Below are 10,201 nucleotides of genomic sequence, written 5' to 3'. Positions count from 1 at the left end.
GACAGTTTACCAGCACAGATAGTTTAACTATGGGAAAAAATATACATGGAATAGAAGTTGTTGATAAATGGCAAATATTTACATCATTTGTTCAATTTACATACTACCCAGCAGTTGGATTAACCAGTTTCTATATCAGCAGAATTAATCTAACAAAACGGACTCAATAATACAGAGGATGGCTTCGACAGCCTTATAGCACTACTCTCTCTAATTGCCCGATCTCTCTGTTTATTCATCTCACTGAATAGTATCCGGGAAGCATACTCCACTCTATAGTGGTCCACCTCATCCTACAATTAAAAAGTATATTCTGTTTAAACAGCAATATTAATTCAGTAAAGTAATACAGAGTTATATAGTTCTAAAGACAGTTACCTGTGGCCAATTATCCCATTCATACTTCCCCTTTTTGATGTTTTCCGGCTCAATTAACTCAAGCCACTTCATAACGTAGATAGCGCAGTCATAGCTGAAAACGAAGAAAATAAATTACAAACCTCATTTAGGAAAGTTTAATGTTCAGAGTCACAAATTTATACCTTGTTTTTTGGCCTGATATTTTAACATATGATGCTTTAATTTTCTTCTCGTTCTCCCCTTTCTGCAGAGGTTCTCCGCCGGCATATGTTATCAATCTTGAAAATACATATCCCTTAAATACCAAAACAAATCAGAAAATACACCCGAATGAATGGACAAGATACACCCAACTGAATGGACAATATACACCCAACACAACTAACGAAATAGACCTATCTATTAAAGTAAAGAAGACAGAGGCAACTTACAGTGAATTTATCAATGTCCTTTCTCTCATCGCTTGGAGCTTTTTTGTGTAGTGGGTCAAATATTTGACATTTCCGCTTTGTTGTATTTATCAGCCATAACCACCAATGCCCCGAGTGGCAAACAGGAGCAAAAATCTGAAGGATTGTCACATTTTCAACAGTGTGTTATTTTATTTGGCATATAAGTAAATAAGCGTACTAACAAATTTAGCAAACGAAAACTTACATATGGATGTGAAGTTAATTTTTTTCTATCTATGAAGGGAATGAAACTCGGGTAGACTTCTACCCTGAATTCCTTTTTCGTTTTCGGTGATATGAATTCCCCCTTTGGGTGATCCGAAAGTGCCATGCTCTGCAAGAATTGCGAAACAAGAAATGAAATACTGAAAATACACGACTTACACCTAATCGAACCTAGAAAATACACCCAAATTAATAGAGAAAATACACTCAAGGTTCGTAGAAGTAACACTTACCACAATATCGGGGGGAGACAGTATATTTGTTCTTGAAACCTCTTTTCATTTTTCTGGTTTAGGATGAGGCAGATGACAGATACAATCTAGAAATATATGCCGAAATCAATTTTACATTAATAAACATTGCAGTTGACTTTGGTGTAAAAACATTAATATTAGTCTAATATTACCTGAGATTCTATATCACTTTTTGCCTGGAGGGATGCAAGGTGCATTCTCATCAAAATGTATTCTCCTTGGCCAATCAGAGTGCACATCTCCTCATACTCGTTAGTATTTCCATCTGCGTCTTCCTTCAGTCTCGTCCCCCAGATGTAGCACTTTTGTTTCATATCATCTGGAATTTGATTTATTCCCCCAGGAGTTTCAAACTTTGCAGAACTTTCTCCCCCAGTCTCCCTCTGAATTTGTGGACTTTCGTCTTTTCCCTTCGCCGCATTGCTTGCTAATTTTTGGACCAAATTGTCTAATTGTTCTAGCATACTTGCAGTTTCTGGAGATTTTTCCCTTTCTGTCTCCTGCGTTGACGCCCCCTCCTGGCTTGAATCAGTCAATCCAAGGCTGAATGATGGCATCCCTGGATCTGTTTTAGGAACATAGGTTGCTGTCCGTGCCATCATCAACAGGGTAGCAGCGTCTTCTGCGGCTGGATGACTGCGTCATGATGTATAAGAATAAGAGTAAGAATAAGAATATACGGATGATAAGCAAAGATTGATTTTAGTCTGATGAACTTACATTTTAGTTGGAGCTGGGGGAAGTGTGGGTGTGGTTTCTTGAAGTTGTTTGGGGGGTTTAGGAGTGCTGCACAGTTACACAAAATTAATCATGGCGTAAAAAAAATTGATCAGGAACAATATACACCAAAACTGTTAGCAAATATACACCCAAACCCTAAACAAATATATACCCAATACTATTTCTTACGTTTCTGTAGTCCCTTCAATCCGTAGCATAGGGGTTGGTTCGAAATCTGTCTCAGTGGTTGTTTGGGATGCCGGCACAAAAACTTGGATCAGGACTCTAAACAAGAAGAAAAATGAAAGGTTAACAATGTATTTGAAAATAATAAGGTTATAAGGTTGAAATATTCTTGGGAAAACTCACACTGCAAGCGCTTCCGACGGTGTTTGTTCCCTCACAACCATCATATTCGAATCAGTCGGATTCAACCTAAAATACATCCAAAGAAGGTCAAAAAATACACCCGAACAATTCAAAAAGAAGACAGGCTTTGTTTTTTGAGAACTTACATACTTGCAGTTTTTACTTTTTTTTGCTGCCTTTTTTTCTTGAATAAAATAATAAAGGGCTTTTTTTTCTAAAAAAAATATATACAAAATTAGAAGTAGAAGGTAATAGAAGAACAAAAGTAACGGTTATTTGAAAAAGAAATTACATGCTCTGTGACGGCTGGTTTACACTACTCTGTTCTGTGCATCCTTGAGAGGAAGGATCATCACTTCCCAAGTTCACAGCCGGTAGTCTAAATAGATTTCATGTTATTCAGACAAAATAAGATACAGGTATAAAATACACCCAAATGAATGCACAAGATACAACCAACCGAATGGACAATATATACCCAACAAAACAAACGAAATATCCCAACTTAGTAAACAACATACACCCAAATTGATCCACAAAATACACCCAAATGGTTCCATAAAATACATCCAAATCATGATAACAAGATTTCATTAAATAATAAAGCTTCTTACGTTTCAGAGGACACATAGCGACCTTCTGTCGATCGCAGGTCAGCTTGATTCTCCCTGCGAAACAAGATACAATTATTAGCAAACAAAAGACACCAAAATCTCAAATACACAGCCCAGCAAGACATACCCCTCTGCAGCAGATTTATCAACGTTTTCCCTTAGCCATTCATCGAGTTCGTCACTTGATATTTCATATCTCTCACTACATTCATAAAATAAGATGTTAACAAAAATAATTACGATGATAGACCGTAATATAGCTTACGAGGTACTGTACCCGTCAAAGTATTGATCTTCTTCAGGAGGTGAATCCTCCACAACAACTTTTTTCTTTTTTTTTTGTGTGTTCTGGGTGGAAAAAAAAGAGTACCAATCAGAAATAAAAAATTAATTTTATCACAGAATATTATCCAAAGAATTGCTTACTTTTTTGGTGTTGTTTTTGTTTTTTTCTTTTTCTTCTCCTTCTCCGCAGGTGATGATTCTTCGCTCCTATAAGTTAATAATAGACACTTCAGTTAATACATGAAATCTTTATAATGAAGCCAAAAGAAAGGAGTAATAATTTCAGGACATTACTCATCACTTGGTTCAGATTCAGATTCTGAATCAGAATCTGACTCCTCTTGCCTCTGCTTTCTTTTTCTGGAGTCCATTCTGGAAGGCAAACAATCATCATTTAGAACACACTAATAATACACCCAAATGAATTCACGAGATACACCCAATTGAATATACAATATACACCCAATGCAGCAAACGAAACACACCCTGCTTAATAAACTACATACACCCAACGTGATCAAACAAAATACACCCAACTCGAAAAAGAAATTACACCCAAGTATGGTACTTACTTTTTCCCCTTTTTGCTGGGGTGTTTTCTTCCTGAATCCTCTGAGTTTTCTTGAGCCTCAGACTCAGAGGTAGAAGTGCACTGTCAGTAGTTTCTGTCTCCGAAGACGATGTTGGACTCGCCTTCCTTTTTTTTGTTTTTTTGATTTCTTGTTTTTTTTTCTTTTTTTTCTTTTTTTTTTCATTTTTTCTCTTGTCTCTACCATCTTCACAATCCCCTGAAACATGAGATATTTTAGTTAGCAGCATTCAGGTAAATAAAATACACCAACTTATTATGTTTACTTACCAAAATTTCCTCTCTTTCTGCAGTCATTCTTTCCACCAACTGCTCCTTAGTCCAGTTGGCAATCCAGGGCTTTGGTGGTCTTTCAGCCCTGTTCTTGCCTTTATTTTTTGAAAGATGAAAGTAGATTATCATCAGGGCGAAGAGGCAGCCATTAATTGCCTTCTTCTTCTTCTCCTGGTAGTCTGTGATGCCCTTTACCATGAAGGTCAAAACATGCCCCCCCCAATTTCTCTCTGATATGCTGTCCATCTTAAAATTGGGACCAGGTGCACGGGCGATATTTTGTTTATCGTCGTTGGCAAAAGGAACGCCATCTGTATGTAGAGGATGAATATCCTCTTGAACATCAGGCGTTCCTCTTCGTTGCCAACGCCGATATCCATCATTTCATCGGTAAGACTTTTGAGGGTCTTACCCTGGAATCTTCTATAAATTATTTTGTCATTATCAGAAAGTTTCTTATACTCAACTTTCTCAGGAAATAGATCTCCTACAAAAAGGAAGACAACAAAGTATCCAATTCGGTTCAAATACACCCAAGCATCAACTTAAATTCACCCAAGCAACAACTTAATATACACCTATAATTTTAAGCTATTTGCCTGTTGCATTGATGCCAAGCGCATGACCTATTTTTTTTGGGGTTATTTGGAAAGAACCATATCCTGTCTTCAGTCTGTTCTTCCCAAGTTTGAAGTTGTTTGCCAGCTCCCTTAAGAGTTGGTAATCCACCCTTAGTGGTGGGATGTGCATCAACCCACCAAATCCGAGATCCCTCACAATCGCCTTCTTCTCCTTAGTCATGTTTCTGAACTTATCACTTAGGAGATGTGTGGCACACTTAAGGTCTTTTGTTTGGTTTCCTGCTGCCATTTTCTCTGAAACGAAAAATACACCCAAAGATATCAGTAAAATACACCCATATATATGAGTCAGATACACCCATTAATAACAATAAGATACACCCATTGATAACAGTAAGATACACCCAAATATATGAGTCAGATACACCCAAAGATATCAGCAAGATACACTGATAAACCCATATTTTACGGTTTATCTTGTGCTTAATTGAGTGGATTTTATCAACTCTTCACCCACTTATTCATACTATTTGCATGGTTTTGTATTTGCCTTCCTAATTATGTGCTTTGATTGAAAACATGCTTCTTTGACCTTAATTTTATTAATATTAATTCTCCTTTTTTACCATTAGATGTTTTGATATGTGTGTTAAGTGTTTTCAGAGATTACAAGGCAGGAATGGCTCAGAGGATGGAAAGGAAGCATGCAAAAGTGGAAGGAATACAAGAAGTTGGAGAAACTGCTAAGCTGTCCAGCCTGACCTCTTCGCACTCAAATGGCTATAACTTTAGCTATAGAGGTCCAAACGATGCGGTTTTAGTTGCGTTGGAAAGCTAACGTCCGGGGCTTCGATTTGATATATAATATGTCATAGTGACCCTGACGCTAGGTGACGCGACCGCGTGATCCATGCGGTCGCGTCGCAATGACGAAAAATCCAGCGTGGCCAGATTCGAAACCAGCAAATTTTGGACTGTTTCTGACCCAGTTTGCGACCCAGAAAATACAGATTAAAGGCTATAAAGTGGAGGAATGCGTTCATTCATTATCATGCTCTCATAATTCACTTCTCATGATTTAGATTTAGTTTTGAGAGAGGTTCTCTCCTCTCTCTCTTAGGATTAGGATTAGGATTAGAAATTAGGATTTTTAGAAACTAGGATTTAGGACTTCTCTTAGCTTTCTAGAGTGACTTTTGATCCAGGTTCAATATTCCTATTTTCTATTTAAATCTCTCTTTTATATTTTGATTACTCTGAAGCTTTTATTATGTTTGATTGATGTTGCCCAATTGGCTGTTGATGACATTTTTATTTAATGATATTTGAGATATTTTAGTTTATGATTGTCCCTTTTTATTATTCCCAATCTGAGGATATTGTTATTCTAGTAGATTTAGTTTTTCCCCTTTTGGCTTTGGTTAAATAATTGGTGACTCTAGAGTTATCAAACTCATTGTTGATTGAAAATTGGAATTCATCCACTTAACTTACCTTCATAGTTAGAGGTTAACAAAGTGGGAGAAAAATCCAATCCTCATCACAATTGATAAGGATAACTAGGAAAGGACCTCCAGTTCTTATACCTTACCAAAGGTTTATTTTACAGCTATTATTTTATTTTATTTTACTTATCATATAATATATTCGCACCTTACTTCCAAAACCCCAATTTTACCTTTTTCATAGCCAATAATAAGAACATACCTCCCTGCAATTCCTTGAGAAGACGACCCGAGGTTTAAATACTCGGTTATCAATTTATTTAGGGGTTTGTTACTTGTGACAACCAAAATGTTTGTACGAAGGGATTTCTGTCGGTTTAGAGACTATATCTACAACGCAACTGTTTTTATGACATTCTTTACTGGCAAAAATCCCGACGTCAAAATGGCGCCGTTGCCGGGGAATTGCAAACGTGTGCCTTATTATTGGTTATTGTAAATATTTTTCTAAAAAAAAATATTTTTCTTTTACCTGTTTATTTGTTTCTCCTTTTTCCCCTTTATTTCTGATAACTACTATGAATTCTCACCCCTCTCACTTTGAGTTTGGTTCTAACTTTGTTGAAGGAAATAGAAGTTACAGCAGGAATATGCATCAAGGTCAGACCAATCAAGGATGGATGGAGCCAAGAGGATCTAATCAACCCTTTAGGCAACAACACCATCCTAGATATCATGGACAAAGACCAGGCTACAATGCATCCCAAGCTGATAGATATGGTGGACAACCTTGTAACTACGAACAAGCCCCACCCTAGCTCAGAGATCATCCTTTCAACACAAGCTCAACCCACCACACTCACAAGCCCCTTTCCGCCATTCACCTCCATATGACCATAACCCTCAACCGCCATACCAACCACCTTATGAGCCATATGAACCATATATAGAACCACCCCAATTCCAACCCAATTACTCACAAAAACCACCACTTCAATATTCACCATCTCCATATCCATCAATCCAAGAGCATTATGATCCTACTTATGAAAACCGAGTGCATCAAGAGACAAAGGATCGTCTCAAGGAAACAGTGGATCGATGTCAGGCAACCCTTCATCAATTGGGGCAACTCCTAATGAGTCAATTAGCCTCCCGACGTTCGGACACTCAAGGAACCCCCATGGCTTCATGTGGACAATCTAATGAAGAACGTAGTATGAAGGAGATACTAGAAACTCCAGTGAACAGTACGGAGCATGACTTTGTACTGGAACAAGTAGAGGAAGCCGAAATTATTGAAGAAGAAGAAGTGGTTGAAGACTTAGGAGATATAGAACCTCCATGGGAAAGTCAAGACATAGAGCCTCCTTCTAAGACGGTTGAAATTGATGCTGAGGAGGGTGTACAACCTCCAAAGCATATCATAGTTGAAGACTTGGAAGAGGTTGATCAAGAGATGGAGATTCAAGAAGAAGAAGCACAACCTCCCATGCCCTTGGAAAGCAATGAAAAGGAGATTGAATTGAAAGAGAGCTACCAAGAGGAAGAGGTTGAAATTAAAGAAGCTTGCAAAGAGGTGGTAATTATTAGAGAAGAGCACAAGGGAGTGGAGCTTGCAATTTCATTAAAGATACCTCCCCCTAAGTCGCCATCATCCTTCACAACATTCAAGTGGGTAAAATTCATATCCCATAGCTTTCTAATCCCACTTGAATATGGGCTACTGGAGACAGATGGTCAACTTAGAGCTCTTTGTGGCATTAAGAGTAAAAGGAAGATGGTCAGTGGTAAGAATTGTCCTGCAAGGTTCATCATGGTTGGAAGCTTTAAGCTTAAACGTAAAAGTTGGTATAGAGCTCAACTGAATGGGTCTAGGAAGTTGTTTGGCGCCTTTAGTGAGAATTCAGATTGCTTGCCACCCGGAGGGAACAATATTGCTCAACCAAAAGACGGGTGCAAAGGTAAGGTCTGGGACCCCGGAATGCATTCTACCAATCACCACTCTTGGGGCCTTGTCACTTGCTTTAACTTGCTTGAAGGCTTTCTGCGCCTTGTTTGGGATCCCGGAGGCTATTGGAAGTACAAACATTGGTGGGGATTCCTGGATCAGTATAAGCACAAGCCACCATAACAGGAAGCTCACCAAATGTCCAACTTAAGGACTTTAACTAAAAGTGCTAGGTGGGAGACAACCCACCATGGTATGATCGTTTCTCTTTATTTAGTTTTGTTTGTTTACAAGTTTTATTTTATTTATTATATTGAACCTGGAATTTTGCATCTCATTCACATTAAGCATTGCATTCTGCATTCTGCATTTTTCAGTTATTAAAAAAAAAAATTCGCTACGCGACGCGATCGCATCAGCGACGCGTCCGCGTCGCTTGGAGAGAAAAGAAAAATAAAAGTGAACAGAGAGTCACGCTGGAGCGTGGCTGGAGGCGTGCTAATGGCACATATCGACCCACGCGACCGCGTCGCTGACGCGTCCGCGTCGAATGGGAAGTATGGCCTCCCACGCGACCGCGTGCCCCACGCGGCCGCGTGCCCTGCATTTTCGACGTAAAAGGGTGCACAATGCCATATTGTGCGAGAGTGGTGCTGGAAACACAATCCTTGTCACGCGGCCGCGTCAATTATTTTCTGACGCACACTCTCGCGATCGCGTCCCCCAATTTTGGCAATTAAATTGAATCGAACAGAGAGTTGTGCTGGAGCGAGGCTGTACTCGCGCCAGCAGTGCAACACGGGTCACGCGACCGCGTGACTGACGCGATCGCGTCGTCTTACCTGACGCGCACCCACGCGAACGCGTGCCCCACGCGGCCGCGTCGCATGCGCCGCACAGCTCACCCTAAAATTGCCACATATCTTATCTTTCTCTCCTCCAAATCCTAATTTTTCTTTTCCTTTCTTATTTACTTCCTCTTCCCTTCTTTCCCTTCTCATTCTTCTTATCTTTTATTTTATTTTATTTGAATATTTCATTCATTGCATTTCAATTTTGTGCATATTTTTCTTTTCTTTTCTAAATTTATTAATTTACCATTGGTGTCACATGTTCTTATTCAACTGTTATATCTTTTCTGGTATTATCTTGGTGCTTCATGACTTGTTTTATTATAATTGGGTATTATTATTCATAAATCAATGCTAATTTTTATAATACTGATATTCCTTTTGCATTGATATGTACTTACACTATTTTGCATTACCCACACCCTCTTCCCCATTGTTGCAATTTTTGCACCACTGGTATGCCATGACTTCTATTATCTTCTCACTTGCATGTTGTAGCTACCATGTGATTGAGACCCTTATTATTTGGCATTAACCCACCCATACTGTATTTATTTTCCTATCTTTATTTCTGGGTTACTCTTCTTCCCTTTTTCTTTCAGGATGGCCACCAGGAAGAGAACCGGAAGACGTTTACATGGGGAGACAGGCAAGTCAATCTGCACAATCTATAGAGAAAAGCATCAGTTGAAACCACCCGTCCACTTGCACATCTTAGCATGCACCGAGGACGGTGCAATCTTTAAGTGTGGGGAGGTCGATACCGACTTCCAGGGGTTAGTTACCTTCTTTTCAACACCAATACTCTTATTTTTATTTGTTCATTGTTGCATTTGCATGTTTGATTGCATGTTTATTTAATTTTTGTGCACTGCTTGGTTAAAATAATAAATTTCTTTTAAGACCCTATTTTTGAAAATTTTCACTAATTTAAATTGAAAATTTTTATGTTAAAAATTTGTTTGAAGTTGTAATTGGAACATGGTTTGAGCCAAAGAACACACAACCTGTGAGATTTGAGCTTAATTACATGGTTACATTATTTAACCATAAATTTTTATTCTTGTGTGTTCACTTCTCTATGATTGCAATCTTTGCTTTGTTCCATTCTATATGTCCAATATTTAATGTATTTACATGTTTGCATATGATTGAGGCCATTGTTTGATTCTAGCTAACTTATTCCAAAATTAACCTACCTTTTACATCATCCTTGTTAGCCCCCTTGAGCT

At 38.4% G+C, this 10,201-nt stretch overlaps 1 protein-coding gene and 1 long non-coding RNA gene across 2 annotated transcripts; both read right to left on the bottom strand.

Annotated features, from left to right (window-relative positions):
* LOC107628190 lies at positions 1-2,723 on the bottom strand. Its single transcript, XM_016330974.2, has 10 exons — positions 2,673-2,723; positions 2,381-2,446; positions 2,201-2,296; positions 2,012-2,077; positions 1,444-1,927; positions 1,271-1,356; positions 1,018-1,146; positions 792-926; positions 543-655; positions 1-293 (listed from the first exon to the last, which is right to left on the bottom strand). Coding segments are annotated over exons 1-7 (801 nt in total). The 5' UTR covers positions 2,675-2,723; the 3' UTR covers positions 1-293; positions 543-655; positions 792-926; positions 1,018-1,145.
* LOC107628192 lies at positions 2,995-4,367 on the bottom strand. Its single transcript, XR_001617631.2, has 7 exons — positions 4,139-4,367; positions 3,852-4,067; positions 3,574-3,651; positions 3,421-3,486; positions 3,272-3,342; positions 3,122-3,196; positions 2,995-3,048 (listed from the first exon to the last, which is right to left on the bottom strand). It is a non-coding gene; the product is annotated as an uncharacterized LOC107628192 (long non-coding RNA).

This window comes from Arachis ipaensis, chromosome B02 (genome assembly GCF_000816755.2).
Source record: "Arachis ipaensis cultivar K30076 chromosome B02, Araip1.1, whole genome shotgun sequence".
Taxonomy (NCBI): Eukaryota; Viridiplantae; Streptophyta; class Magnoliopsida; order Fabales; family Fabaceae; genus Arachis; species Arachis ipaensis.
This window is presented reverse-complemented; position numbering and strand designations above follow the sequence as displayed.